Raw genomic sequence first — 15,741 nt, 5'->3', positions numbered from 1 at the left:
CCATCACCTGCTGCCTCCCGGGATTTAACATCAGCAGGAAAGCTGGACTGATGGAGGGGAGCCAGGACTTGAACCATCAAACCAGGGACTCCAGTATGGGATTCTAACATCCCAAACAGTGATTTAACCTCTGTGCCAAATATCTGCCCCTCAAATCTTAGTATATTACATTAACAAAGAGAAGATATTTTAAAGCTACAAGAACAATATATGAAGAACAAAACAACTTGCTCATTTAAAGAACTATGTAATTCATTTGTTAAATGATTATACTCTATTAACCTCTTTATTTGTATAGTATTATGTTTTTCTTCCAGTGCCAAAATGCGAAAGTTGTTTACCATTATATGTCAAGGCACCATATAGGGTACTTGATTTGAATAACATTTTCTGGTCTCTGAAGCAACCCTTGAAAGTAGCAGCCGTCGTTCCTTTCTGTCGGTAGGTGAAGTGAAGATCAGAGCAGTGTTGAGTATACAGCCCAGATGCAAACCTAAAGTCTCACTATGGCCAAGACCTTGTTCTCTGCACTACTCTAGACTCTGCTTCTCCCAGCCCGTTTCCTGCCTGGCAGGACACATCGGGAAAGAAGTAGTTACAGGTTGGAGAGGAATGTGTCTTCTGTACCCAGCTTCTGTAGTAGGAAAATGTCACCTTGAAAGCGAATGAATTTGCCCTGGCTCTTAAAGGAACAACACATCTTACTTGTGAAGGAAAGTAAAATTAGAAGTTGTACTGCACTAAACATTTTAAAAACTGAGTTCTTCTTTATTTTTTTAACTTTTATTTAATAAATATTAATTTCCAAAGTACAGCTTTTGGATTACAGTGGCTTCCCCCCCTCCATAACTTCCCTCCTACCAGCAACCCTCCCATCTCCTGCTCCCTCTCCCATTCCATTCACATCAAGATTCATTTTCAATTATCTTTATATACAGAAGATCAATTTAGTATATATTAAGTAAAGATTCAACAGTTTTTACCCACACAGACATTTTTTTAAAAAATATTTTTACTTGAAACTCAGAATTACAGAGAGGGAAGTGGGGGGCAGGTTTTTCATCCACTGGTTCACTTCCCAAATGGCCACAATGGCCAGAGCTTGCTGATCCGAAACCAGGAGCCAGGAGCTTCTTCTGGGTCTCCTACGGGGGTGCAAGAGCCCAAGGACTTGGGCCGTCTTCCACTGCTTTCCCAGGCCATAGCAGAGAGCTGGATCAGAAGAGGAGCAGCCTGGACATGAACTGGCACCCATATGGGATGCTGGTACTGCAGGCAGCAGCTTTACTGTATATGCCACAGCACCTGCCCCAAGAATCATTTTTTCACACCATGCAGGGGTGGAGAACATCTGACCCATGTGCTGTTTAATGCCCATGAAATCATTTGGTCATGATGTTTCAAATGGCCCTGGGCAGAAAAAAGGTTCCCCACCCTGTTGGGCTATGTCCTCTAAGTCCTGATATGATGGTGCTGACTTGAAAATCAAGAGGAAGCTAGCTCCAGAAATTGAGGAAAGGAAATTTGTGTTTAAGTTAGGGAAGGATAACAATAGTGAGGCGACATTCCCAAACACAGATAGTAGGGCAAGACAACAGATGGGGAGGTGAATCCTTAGGGAGACAGTAACTATTCTCATGCTACCATTGTGAATGGCATTGTATTTTGCTAGCTTATAAACTCTCCTGTAGGTGCAGTGGTTTATTTCAGAAAGGAGAGGAACCTTTTGGTTCTAAGGCACATTTTAGTTTTGGAAGCTGTCATTGTATATCCCAAAACGTCCTTTGAAATGGCTTTGATGACAGGGACAAGAGGAAGGGGAACAATCATGTTAAAGTCATTTGGCTACTCTTAAAATCAGGGCCAGGAAGAAAACATTTTCTAGCTGTAAATCACTTACTTGTCTACATTCTTTAGAGAATTTTATACAAATGACTTTAACAGTTTTAGGGGTCATGCCTGAGGTTGAGAGACTGTTTGCATGGTATACGTTTTGGTGATTAAGAAAACAGTACATTATTGAGGTGGTATTCTATTCACACCCTTTCTGTGAAATTTGACTTTTTACCTGATCAGGAAGAATTACTTCTTAAAGTCAATATTGAACAGAGTATGTACTTCGCTGATTTGTTGTTACAGGTATATGTAGTGTTAAATTAGTAGCTAAAATGTAATTGTAGCAAAAAAAAAAAAAAAAAAAAAAAAGAACCAACAACCAAGAAACAGCAACAGAAGACTCTCAATTAAAAAAAAAATGTTTTAAAGAATGACAGTGAGGGGCTGGCGCTGTGGTGTAACCAGTAAAGCTGCCACCTCCAATGCTGGCATCCCATCTGGCCACAGGTTCCAGTCCCGACTGCTTCACTTCTGATCCAGTTGCTTGCTGATGAGCTTGGGAAAGCAGTGCAGGATAGCCCAAGTACTTAGGCCCCTGCATCCATGTGGGAGACCCAGAAGAAGCTCCTGGCTTTAGACTGGTCCAGGTCCAGCTGTCACAGCCATTTAGGGAATGAACCAGTGGATGGAAGACCTCCCTGTCTCCCTCCCTCCCTCCCTCCCTCCCTCCCTCCCTCCCTCCCTTCTTCCCTCCTTCCCTCCCTCTCTCCCTCTCTCCCTCTCTCCCTCCCTCTCTCTAACTTTGCCTTTCAAATAGATAAATAAATCTTAAAAAAAAGGACAATGAGTAGTATAATTTCACTGAGTGATTATCCTCACCCTACATAGATCTAAGTGCTTTTGCATATATTATGGAATTTAATCTTTAAACTCAATCCTATGAAGTGGGAATCGTTACTTTTCCTTAAAACTATTGAGAATAAGGAGTGAGGTCACACAGCCAGTGTAACTAGTAAGCTGAAGTATAAACCCAGATAGACCCTGCACTATTAACACAAGTTCCAGGGGCCAGCGCTGCCTGCAATGTGGGCACCCATATGGGCACCAATTCAAGTCCCGGCTGCTCCACTTCTAATCCAGCTCTCTGCTATGACCTGGGAAAGCAGCAGAAGGTGGCCTAAGTCCTTGGGCCCCTGCAGCTGTATGGGAGGCCCAGAAGAAGCTCCTGGATCCTGGCTTTGGATCGGTGCAGCTCCAGCTGTTGTGGCCATTTGGGGAGTGAACCAGTGGATGGAGGATTCTCTCTTTTTCTCCCTGTCTCTCTGCCTCTGCCTCTCTGTAACTCTCTGCCTTTCAAATAAATAAATAAATCTGAAGAAAACAAAAACAAAGAGAACCCCACAAGTTCCATGCACACACATTTTGTTCCAGCTGATGCTGATAACAGTTGCCTGTGATTTATTTTTAAAAAGTCAGCTCAAAGAGAAATATTACACAAATATTCAAATGCCTTGATGGCTATAGCAAAAATATTGAAGCTGGATAGGAATGAAGGATTTGGAAACCAGCGTCTTCAGCCAATGGTGGATGCATTAAATAGTAATTATAAGTACATTATAATTAAATAATAAAATAGAGTTATGCAATGGCCCATTCTTCTGCCTTTCTCTTGTTTTGAATCATTGCTAATGTTTTAGCATGTGAGAGGTTGCTGTGGATCTGTATGAGTATAGAGGTGATCAGTGATTTGGTGTATTATGCATGAAATGGCAATGATTTTTTGAAATATTGTGGGAGCATTATGCACCTTTTCTAGGCTACTCCTGTGTTTGTTTCTATAGTTGCAAACCTGTTCATGTGCATGCCAGTGAGGTTGTCCCTCCTTCCACTGTGTCCTTTCTTAGGAAGTAGTCATAACACTGGGTCACCCTGTGAAGCAAAAGGTACATTCTGGTTACATGTAAATGCAGCAGTGGGTGGCAAGATCTGTCTTCCTTTGCCAAATAAAGTGTTGTATTTCACTTGGTTTCTATTCCTGCTAAGCAATTTTCATTGCCAGCAGCCCCAATACACATGAGGTGAAAGCAAATAAACAACACAAGGCATCTGGAGTCAGGAAGTCTCATCTCAGACGAGAAACCCATGGTTTTAGATTGACATTTGGGAAATAGGTTGCTGAATAGGAGATCACTTACTAAGAGAAATCCACTGACCTGAACATCAACTTCTTGTACTTCTGAGGAAACTGTTTAATCATTGGATTTTTGGAAAAGTGTCAGGAATTGATTTTGATAATAATTTTCTTTGTAATAAAATATTAACTCAAACTGTCTTAGGTAACTGAGTGTTAACTTTGATATTTATTGGTTCCCCATGATGTGTGTGTGATTAACATCCTTGAACTGAATAATTTGAAACTAACCTCTTGTTGATTGAATGCTGTTTTTGAAATAATTCAGGAAAATCTGGCATGAGTATTCCTAATAGTGTGTAATTTAAACATGATATTTTCTCCTGCCTTATAAATGAAATAGGCCAAATTGAGTTTGTTTCAAGTAAAGTTTCTTATCATTCAAGTTAATGACATGTTACAGTAACTTATTGAAAATAATTATTAACTGAGCATTAAAAGTCCAAAGTTGATAGGAGTTCTATTATTTTTAGTTTAAATTTTCACTTCCTTGAAAGAGAGAGAGACAGAAGAAAGGGTGATTTCCATCTGCAGGTTCACTTCTCAGACACTTGGAACAGCCAGGGCAGGGCCCAGATGGGCCAGGCTAAAGCCAGGATCCCAGAACCCAGTCCAAATCTCCCGTGGTATCAGGGACCCAAGTAGAGCCAGCACCTGCTGCCTCCCAAGATGTGCATTAATAGGAAGCTCCTTTTATAGGGGAGCTGTTCCTCCAGCTAAGCACTCCGAGATGGAATGTAGAAGTCCAAGTGGCATCTTAACTCCTCAACCAAATGTTTGTCCCTTTGGAGTTTCATAAACCAGAAGAGATAAACTCATGTCAAAATTGATTTGATTTTAAACATTTGTTAATAAGTAAGGCAGAAAGAAAAGGAAGAAACTTTTTGTGCTATTCTGTTAGGCTACTCATAGCAGTCTTGGTTTATGGAACTTGAGGTTTATATATCATTAAATATTAACATATTAAGAAAGATGCTTACAGGTTTTTGTTTTCCTTAAGTCATACAGCTTAAGAATTCCTTTTCATTTTTGTGGTTTTTGTGGTTTCAGGTCCAGATTAAGGCAGGATATACTATTTATTGACGAGAAAATGGTCAAAGTGATTATATTCAGGTTGATAGTACATTGAACATCCCAGTGGTTATTCTGAATGATGTTTATTTCTTCCACTGTTAATATCTCACCGTTTCCTCTTTTAGGACCTGCTGAAGTTCCCATGATGTCACCCAATGGATCTATTCCTCCCATCCATGTGCCTCCAGGTTATATCTCACAGGTAATCCATTTGATAGACTTTCCCTCTCCCTTTGGACTCCCTCATTGTTCCAACAGAGTATATGTTGAGGCTTCAAAACTTTCTCCAGGAGTTCATTCAGTTTTGGTAATGCTCCCATCCTATCTGTGGCCACTTTGTATGTCTTGCTGTCTGACATGTCAGAACATCACAGAGGGTTAACAGACTGCCTTCGCTAGACTGGGTTTCTTACTTTATCACTGGCTGTGGCACCTTCATGGGATGTCTTGCTTCAGAGAGTTCCTTGAATCTGTACTGTAATTCCCTGGAGGAAAATTCATAGACTTACTTAGTAAACATGTCACAGACAGCATTGTTAACATAAATAGAGCCTGCTTTCTATTTTGAGAGTCCCATCTCTGCAGTGTGCTGCAGCCTGGGCTTGGTGAATTACTAAGTGCAGTGTGAGAACTTGGCTGCCTGTGCTGACATTTCTGAATTTTGGTTTTCTCTCAGATGCAAGGATGGCAATAGGAATCTTGATGTTGTACTGTGGGGTGAGAAAGTGTCAAAGGATAAAGTTGTACCCTGGACCTGGATAAGGCATAAAATACTTAGAGTGCCTGGAACAGAGCGGCTGTCTCTACAGGCTTTAGTATCTGTCCTAGCCTCAGCACACGATTCATCAGATCCTGCTTCCCCCTACATCATTGCCTTTCTGAATACCTCACCAAACAACTGTTTTTCTTTCTTCCTGCCTCCTTTGTTCCTTTCTTCTTGATTCTAAGAGCATCATACACTTGTTGAAAACAAATTAGGAAAAGCCCCAAAATTGTATAGAAAGAAAATAGAATTTCACTACCCAGAGGTGATAATTATTAACATTTTATTGGATTGTATCCTTTCAGATGTTTCCTCCTATTCTTTTTGTGTATCTCTGCTTCTGCTTTTAAAGTGGGTTAAAAATCTGTAATTTTCGATTGTTAATGATTTTTGCTAGGGTGAGAAAAATTGGCAGCTACGTAGGAAAATTGCTGAAGTACAAGCAGGAATCAAGATTTACCCTTCTCTGATGTAAAAACTTATCCAGTTCTTCACTGTCTAAGGCATATTACAGACACTATAATTTCATTTTTTTTCTGTCCCTTCTTTTATGTGAGCCAATTTGACATCTTTTGTTTTTAAGTAGCCGGATTATTGGCCAATCTTCCCACTGTTGCAAATAGATGACTTGTTTTATACAAGTCTTTGTAAACAAGAATCTCTGGAGGGAGAAAAGTATGCAGACCAACCTCTTCCAGCACGGACACGAGATGATGGATGGCATTCACATCACTAGTCAATTAACAGAAAAGAACAAGTAATGTAGAATTCCATTATGTCTTCTGCTCATTTATTTTGAGGAAGTGTTTCATTCCATTGAACAGTATATAGTTCTCAGCATTGTGATGACAAAAATAACATCTCCTTTTATTCTAAAGGCCCATTTAGGGAACACCAGTTAAAAACCGAACATTCTAACAGAAGCTGCTATGTGCTTTTTCTTGCTAGTGATATTGCTGTAATTATAGTAAGTGCGCAAAACATTTATTAGGACTCTTAGGAAAAATGGACAATTTTTGACCATGGTTTATTTCTGATTCTGAAAATTGCCTTTAGAAAATCCAAGAAGAAAGGGTAAAAGCAGAGCTAAAAAACCATTCAAACCACTGATGGAAACATCATGACACTCTTTCCCAGTTGTTGATGAGAGCAGGAAATGATGTACACCATTGGGAGAATAGTAAAGTTGGAGTGATTTGGATTCTGAATTGAGATAGAGAAAGGTATGAGGCTGTAAGACATGTGTGCAAGTCTATTTTGCATGGGTTCCTTGATCAGAAGGTGGGCCCAGTGTTGAATGGCCTTCAGTGATAGTATTACAACTTCAGTGATAGTATTACATTTACTTTACTGTACAGTAAAGGACCTGACAAAAACAAATTGTTAATATGAAGAAAATTGAATTGAGAAGCCAGTGGGATGCATGTGCAACATCCTTCAGGCTGGCAACACCCATACTTAAAGAAAGGAGAATGGGGCCAAGTGTAAAATGTGAAGCTTAAGGAACAAAGTACATTGTTGTCATGTAGTTGTGGAAGGAAAGAATCATAAAAATTATAATAAAACCTAGAAATGAACAGAAATACCCCTCTAGGCTGGACATACGTGAGAAGTGCTCAGTCCTAGTATGTCCTTCTGTTGATCAGCTCTACGTTTTCTTCCTAAAGTACACGTGGCTTTCTAGTTTGGGTCTTGAGTTGGGTGTCCATTGCATGCAGTTAAGTTCTGTTGTGTTCCTTGTGCAATCCTTAGCACTCAAGCCTGCTTGACCTTCAGCCTGCACCTTTACATGTCACCCCACAGGTATATGAGACAGTAGCTCATTGCACTGCTGCTGTCTGGATGTATTGGGCCTTTCTCAATGACATACTTTTGTGTCCATAGTTTCTCTCAGTCTGAAATACTTCAGAGCTCTTCCGTGTTTAACGGCTTAATCATTCTTGGTCACATGCATCTCCTTCATGTGACCCTTTTAGAACTTGTACTCCAGCATAGAAACAGTTTTTTCTGTTCTTTCAGCATCTTTGGCACTTGGTCCCCATCGCTGTCATGGAATACAGTGTATCAGATTCCAAAATACTGCCTGGCACATAGCTGGTACTTGCTAAATGTTTTTAAATGTAAGTGGTTGTCTAAGCTTAAATAAAATAAATACAGAAGAGTCATGTTTGCTTCATATATATATGATATATATATATGTATCTTCGAAGTATATATATACTTTTATATATATACTTGGAAGATTTGTAGGTTTTAGGAAGGCCTGATAGCTGGAAAATAATGAGATTCAACTAATCTATACTCACAAATAATAAAATGTTCTGCATTCTGGGAGAGGAGTGCCAAGACAGCTCGTTGGAGGACAGAATAATCCTTTGAACAAATGGTGCTGTGACAACTAGATATCCAGATACAACAAACAATGACATTGAAACAATACGTCATCATATAAAGAAATTAGTGCAAAATGGATGTGAACATAAGTATAAGAACTATACCTATAAAAGTCTAGGAGTAAAACTTCATAACTTTGGACTGGGCAGTGAATTCTTATATGTGACACTAAGAATGTGAACAACATAAGAATAGGTAAGTTTAACTTCATCCAGATTAAAAAAAATTTATGTCTTTAAAGACACCATCGAAAAACTGAAGAGAGTTCACATTTCTCAGAATGAGAAAAATATATGTGAATCATCTTTGGAGGAACTTACATGTAGAATGTATAAAGACATTTTAAACTCAAGAATGTAAAGACAAATAACCCAATTCAAAAATGGGCAATGGATTTTAAGGGACATTTTTCTTCATGAAAAATATATGAGGTAAAATTTCGTAGAAATAAAATTAAAAGATAAGTTTATTTTGGTGCCAAAAAAATCTGAGATACATGCATTGAGGGGTCGCCCAAAAGTTGATGGAAAATTGAAAAAGAAATCATGCATCTCAAAATAAACTTATCTTTTTTAAACATTAATTAATTAATTTATTTGGAAGTCAGAGTTATACAGAGAGAGAAGGAGAAACAGAAAGAGAGAGACTGAGGTCTTCCATCTTCTGGTTTACTCCCAGTTGTCCGCAACAGCCGGAGCTGCACTGATCCGAAGCCAGGAGCTTCTTCTGGGTCTCTAACACAGGTGCAAGGGTCCAAGAACTTGGGCCATCCTCCACTGCTTTCCCAGGCCATAGTAGAGAGCTGGATCGGAAGTGCAGCAGCCGCGACTTGAACCAGCACCCATATGGGATGCTGGCACTTTAGGCGGCGGCTTTGCCTGCTGTACCACAGTGCCAGCCCCTAAACTTATCTTTTAAGTTTTCCTTGAACTTTTTGAAACTCCTTTGTATACGACATGATCTAGAAATCAGTGGCAGGGGCTGTCTTGATGAATAAATTACTTTATGGCAGTGTGACCATTGGTATGTGATGTGGCCTGCATCTGCAACACTGAAATACTAGATACTCATGTAAGGGATGGTCTGGTATTGTAAGGAAGTGAAGAAAGAGGTGAGTGAACCATTACTTGATTATAGTAGATTTGTTGTGTAATCAGTGTATAAAATTGGTCATAAATCTAACAACATATCTATGTCAGTAAGAAGCAGGTAATCTTACAGTGAGACACACTCTAGGTGAAACAGACAGCTCTGGAGATACCATCAACAGCATGGTCTGTTTTCCAGTGGACCATCAAAGTGCTGTGCCCTTGATGGGGACCGTGCAGTGTTGTCATTTGGACTCCATATGGTGACTCTTTATGTGTGGGGAGTGTGTGTTGTCCTTTATTTTTTTGGTGGAGGGGTGTTAGGGGAGGTTTGATGAAAGCATAATCCAATCTTTTCCATTTGAGAGAAAATGCTAGTTTTTTTTTTTTTTTCAACTCTGAGAAAGTAGGTTAGGTAAGAGGGAATTTAATCTTATCACAGTTATCATTTCTATCATGTGAACACATTTGCAAGGGTGATGAGGGTCAAAACAGTAGGAAAACAGGGAAGTGGCACAGCTGGGAGGAACGTGGATATTACCTGGAGAGGCCTTCTTTCAATTTCCCCTGCTGTGCCTTCCTGTGTCACTTTTACCACATGTGTGAATGCCTACTTGATGTGCTGGAGCCCAGAATTAAGAGGCATGTTACATGAGGTGTGAGCATTCAGTGTGGTAGCTATTCTGAAAAAGACTGTGTTACAGCAATCCCAGTGAGTTGGCAGAGCTTGCCTTCCTAAATACATGTTGAGATAATGTGGTATGAAGCAAATTTTTCCTTTCATTGTATACTGGCCATGGCTCTATTTTTTTCTTTGACCTCATCATTAACTTTCTGAATAATTTATGTGCAAAAATTTCTTAAGCAGATGCTTTGAGTTTTATTTTCCATGCTTCCATAGTAATTTATTATACATTTTCCAAAAGGTTCATATTGACCTAAAGATTAAAAAAGCATATGAAAAGTAACAGTGAAGCATCCAAGTTAATGTTTTGTTATTTGGGTAACAATTCTTTTTTCCCAGATTAATTGATGTAACTCAAATTTTGGATAATAATCAAAATAAGAATTTTTCTCACAGCAGAAGTATACACACACTTCTCATTCTATTGTATTGGATAATACCTGTTAATATTATATACATTCCACCTCCCTTGGCCTGCAAGAGATAAGAAATGTTTTTTACAATGCAGTTAAATTTTGGTTTGGTGGTCATTTTCCAATGGGGACTGTTTGAAGAGCTGGCCAGAAGACAGAAGCCCCTCTGGACAATCAGTGGAGCCTGTTATGTGAAGGCCTAGGAATTGCCTTTCCCCAGGTTGCTCAGCCAAGCCTGCTGAGCTACAGCAACGCTCTCCTTTGACAGTTACACCCTAGGATTGACCGCTGCCTTGTTTTACCCTCAAAACTGTGAATATAAGCAGAAAAGAGCAGGAGGGACTGCCTTGTGTCCTGACAAACTGAGTCAGACCCATTTGGCAGGCAGTAATAAGAGAATGGGATTGTTTGTCTAGTCTTCTGGAGGAATTGACTTTCCTAGAGAAAGTTAGGCAATGTTCTGTAGTGTGCATGGCAGTTTGGAGGTTCTGTAGAAAAGAACAGAGTACTTAAGTGTCATTTAGTTCCATTATCAGAGGATTTGCAGCAATTTTGTTTTTTACTTCATGGCTTATTTTGAGCAGTGGGTACTGGCAGCATTGGCAATGCTAAATTAAAGAAAAACACCAAGAACATCCGTTCCTCTTGAAAGTATTGTGCAAGTTTCTCTTTCTGATATTTCTCCATTTCTCCTATTCTACTTTTTCTCTTGAATTTCTTTCCTTTGTTTCTAAGATCCTAGCCTTGTGGTATGCACAGGATTGGCAGGAAGACACATGGCCCAGGTGGGCTGTGCATCCAGCTGCTGAGTGACTTCTGGAATACTAAGTTACTTATTTTACCATAGCACTTGTTTTTTGTTTACTTGGTTGCTGTCTGTCTTGTTTTTAGCATTTAAGCTGCAGAAAGGCAAGGACTTTGAGTGTCACATTCAGTCCTGTTCATCAGTAGATCTCTAGTTTGTTGCACTTAATCAGCGTTTATCCAAATTTAGCTGGCTGGGCAAAGAGGGAGGATAGGAAAGGAAAGTGTTGAAGATGTCTGAGGTTCTTTTCTAATCCAAAATCCAGTCATCCTCTCTTGTACATATTGTTCATATTGTCCCTTAGGGAGGTAATTAAGTGAGAACACAAGTTTTCAGAATCAGTCATTACCAAAATAATTTAACCTTGTATTGACAAGAATACTATTCTTATTTACAAAAATGACGGTTGATTTTCATGACAGCTTTGAGACCAAGGCATATACAGAGATGACTTCTGAATCATTTGTAAGTTATAGAATTGTTTAGATGCCCTCAAAGGCCCATGCATTAAAGACTTGGACCCCAAGTCTTATGTTGAAGGTTATTAGATTAATCTTCATGGTCAGTAGATTATGCTGTGTAGGAGGTAGGCCCAGCAGGAGGTCCTTAGGTCTTGGGGAGCTTACCTTTAAAATGTAGTTCTCATGAGAGGGTTGGTTCTATAATCCAAGTTCAGCCAGTGTCTCTGTGCTTTCTGGGTGTTATCCCCCCTCTTCACTTGTTCTGTCCTCCACAATTCCAGTTAGATGCTAGAGTAATGGGACTGCTAATGTTGGACTATGAACTTCCAAAACTGTGAGATGAAATATACCTTCTTCCTTTCTAAATAGGTCCTCTCAGATATTTTAGTTATAGTGATGATAAGCTGCCTAGTACATGCACATTACATTTGATTTTATTCCTCAATTATAGTCTGTCTCTCTAAATTAGTAGCCAGTATTTGTCATATATAATTACTTTTTTTTTGTACAACACCTTTTACTGAGGTTAGGCAACTTTACCAATGTTAGGTGAATTTTATATTCCTTTACAGTCTTTGAAATGAAACTGATCAAGTTCACAAACTTGGAACTGTGTTATAGTTTAATTATTTTGCTGTGTAATAAATATTTTTGAATATCATCAGAATGAACTTTTAATCCTTTCTTGTGTCAAAGTCTATTGACAGACTGATGCAGCCTTTTTGAGTGTAAAATATAAAATTGATAGATAAAAAGGAGACTTTTGAAATAGCAGTGGTCATGTATATTTTTTAAAGATGATGTACTAGTTACTTTGTTGCTTTATTAACATATGAAATAACTGCATCTAGAAGCAGATCTGATGACTATCATAATTTTAAAGTTGTGATTGTAGTAAATTATTAACAATATTTCTGTAACTGTAATATGATATGGAAATATCTGAGTTTTGTTAGTAACAAAGTCAGCAGTACCGCCAATACTATGGTTTGCTGCCTCATTTATAATTTAAGGAAATACTAAATTTCAGTTACAAGTTGTTGAAAATGAAGATGGAAGCTCTGAGTTCAGCATCCCCTGAATGCTGTCTGTCTTATTCTGTGGGCTGAGGATTCATAGTTAAAATACTCTTGAATCTAGTGTGATGACCCCCAGTGGTGCCTTGTGATGGTGTATTGAAACTTAGAACTTGAGCTCTCCCCACTCCCCATCACTGGGAATAGCACTGACCTAATTCCATGCCCATTCCACCTCCCTGCTAATGTACCTGGGAAAGCACCTGAAGATGGCCCAGTTGCTTGGGTGTCTGCACGCACATGGGAGATCTGAAAGAAGCTCCAGGCTCCAACTTTGGCCTTCCCAGCCCTGGCCATTGTGGCCATTTGGGGAGTAAACCAGTGGATGGAAGATTTCTGTCTCTTTGTCTCTCTTCTTCTCTCTGTAATTCTGCCTTTCAAATAAAAATAAATAAGTAAATCTTAAAAAGAAAGGGAGGGAGAGAGGGAGGAAGGAAGGAAGAAAAAAGAAAAGAAATGAAAAGAAAAGAGATTGTATGGCATTTCCAATCTGGGTACTTGGGTATGCATCCTGTCACCCACCTGGCTAATGTTAAGTCACCTAATCATGCCTGAAAATTGCTCATCTAGAATTTAAGACTGTGATGTTGCCAGTGTTAAAAAATTATCTGAATACTTTACAAGTTATGTTCTGTGCAAAGTAATTCATGAACTATTAAATGATAGACAAATTGTAGGAGTTGTTATCACCTTTGCTTTCTATGTAAAATTTAATCCATTGGCTAGCTTGCCTTCAGTATCAGTGCCAAGTACTCTATTTTTTTTTTTTTTTTTTTTGGTACCTCTCTGTTTTGAGAAGAGGCCTCTTGGTTCTCTGAAATATCTTGAGAAGCTCAGTTCTCTGCAATGTGGGGAGGGGTCTCTGTCTCCATGGGCTCCCCCATTTGGTGTGGCTGGGGAATGGCGAGGTGGAGTTGTAGTCAACTAACTGAGGGCCCATTGTGGGTCTACAGTTCACAAGATGTGTTTCTTGACCTTACTGGGCTTCCTTCTTAATTTTGAAGGTTATAATCAATGACTGCATTGTCCTCTTCACTGTAGAGTTGAATATCCCCCTCCCCCAATGCAGAATGTGCTTGTTTGCCTCCTCCTTCCTAACATATAGTGGTGTTATTTACACATGACTGGACAGTAGCACCTGGGAATAGCAGGTGTGTCTAGGGAAGCACTAGATGTCAATTTTATTTATAGGTGCCTCAGTTTTGCTCCTTTTCCCAGATTAAAAGCTTTCAGAATGTGAGTAGAATCACAGCCTTTTCCTGAGTGTATCCAAGTGTTGGCATATGTAAAGCCAACAGAGGAGAGATTGCCATTAATGGGGTGTCATCCTTTTTTTAAAAAAAGATTTTATTTATTTGAAAAGGAGAGAGCGAGTGAGCAAGCAAACGAGAATGCACACGTAAGAATGCTTTTATCCACTGGCCTACTCCCTAAATGCCTGCAACAATTGAAGCTGGGCCAGTTGAAAACCAAGCACCAGAAACTCTATCTGGGTCTCCTTTGTGGGTGGCAGGATCTGAGTACTTGAGCCATCACCTGCTGCTTCCCAGGGCACATGTTAGCAGGAAGCTGAAATTGGGAGCAATGCCAGGGCTAGAACCCAGACCCTTCTTTCATGTGAGATGTGGCCATCCCAACTGTTTGTTAAGTGCTGTACTGAACACTTGCCCCAGAGTCGTCTTAGATGAGTCATGTCTGGAGTAAGCCTCATTTGTAAGATTCATGCTCACAAGTACTGAAGACAAGAGTCATATCGATATCTTCAGCTCCCCATAACTCCCAGTCAGTGCCTCAGCCAGTGCCTGGAGTTGCTTTTGGGTTGAAAATTAGGCACTAATGGGAAATGTTAGACTTCTTGATAAAAATAAGTGTGTATGTAAAAAAGGTTAGGGACTTTCTGTTCATATGTGAATCAACTAATTACCTCAAACAACCTTAGCTTTGATTACCTGTATAGGAGATGACATTGTATGTTTGGAATTAACCATTTGCAAGAACTGCTTGAGGAAAGTTCTGCCTGAGAATACACCCATTTCAGGAACTTTGGTTTCTTGATTCAAGAGAGGACATCTTACCAAGCAGGAACTACTTTACAGGATAACTCTTTGTGGGTGTCAGAGTGTTCAGAAATGTGGAAACATCACCAAGCATTTATTTTTTCCATTTGAGTATAAAAATAACCAGGCTATGAGGTTAGTATTGTGACAAACAAGTTTGGTCACCACTAGAGACTGCAGTATCCCATATCAGAGTGCCTGTTCAAGTCCCATCTGCTCTGTTTCTGATGAGGCTTCCTGCTAACGTGCCTAGGAGGCAGCCGAAGATGGCTCAAGTGCCTGGGCCCCTGCCAGCCATGTAGAAGATCAGGATGGAGTTCCCAGTGCCTGGCTTCAACCTGTCCCAGTAATGGCTGTTGTGGCTATTTGAGGAGTGAACCAGTGGATGGAAAATTAATATTCTCTCTCTCTCTCTCTCTCTCTCTCTCACTCTCACTCTCTCACTCTCTCTCATACACATACACACACGTGCTCTGCCTTTCAAAGAGATAAACAAATCTCAAAAATAGCCATGCCCTGTGACAGAAGAAACCAGTCCTAAGCTTTATAGATGTGTTGTCTTGATCTGAATGATAATGAAGCATTGGGAATATCAAACACTTTACAGTGTCAACAATTCCACATGTGACAAGAAATGAGTTTGAGAAGTAAAGTTTGGTGGTTTCAACCACAGCTATAGTCTTTAAATTTGCAAAGACAGAATAATGTAAGGCAGGCAGTAAGAGTAATATGTTCAATTCTGCTGCCATTTAAAAGTCAAGTAATGTAGCTCTTCCATGAAATCAAGCGTTTGTCCACTTTTCTTCTGTAACTCTCCTAGTGTTCATTGAACATCCCTTTACTCTAATGCTCCCTTCTCATGGTACTTGGGCAGTGTTGATGGGAGTCTCATCCCTCC

General features: G+C 39.6%; 1 protein-coding gene across 14 annotated transcripts in view; it reads left to right on the top strand.

Annotated features, from left to right (window-relative positions):
* Nucleotides 1-15,741, top strand: part of FNDC3B (fibronectin type III domain containing 3B) — a 360,686-nt gene that overhangs the window by 188,059 nt on the left and 156,886 nt on the right. For all 14 annotated transcript variants that reach the window (XM_070072505.2, XM_008266495.5, XM_089330934.1 and 11 more), the window contains one exon: nucleotides 5,227-5,303. In XM_070072505.2, the coding sequence (XP_069928606.1) occupies nucleotides 5,227-5,303 (77 nt within the window). The remainder of the gene's footprint in view (nucleotides 1-5,226; nucleotides 5,304-15,741) is intronic.

This window comes from Oryctolagus cuniculus, chromosome 4 (genome assembly GCF_051225735.1).
Source record: "Oryctolagus cuniculus isolate XC-2025 breed Fujian yellow rabbit chromosome 4, ASM5122573v1, whole genome shotgun sequence".
Classification (NCBI taxonomy): Eukaryota; Metazoa; Chordata; class Mammalia; order Lagomorpha; family Leporidae; genus Oryctolagus; species Oryctolagus cuniculus.
This window is presented reverse-complemented; position numbering and strand designations above follow the sequence as displayed.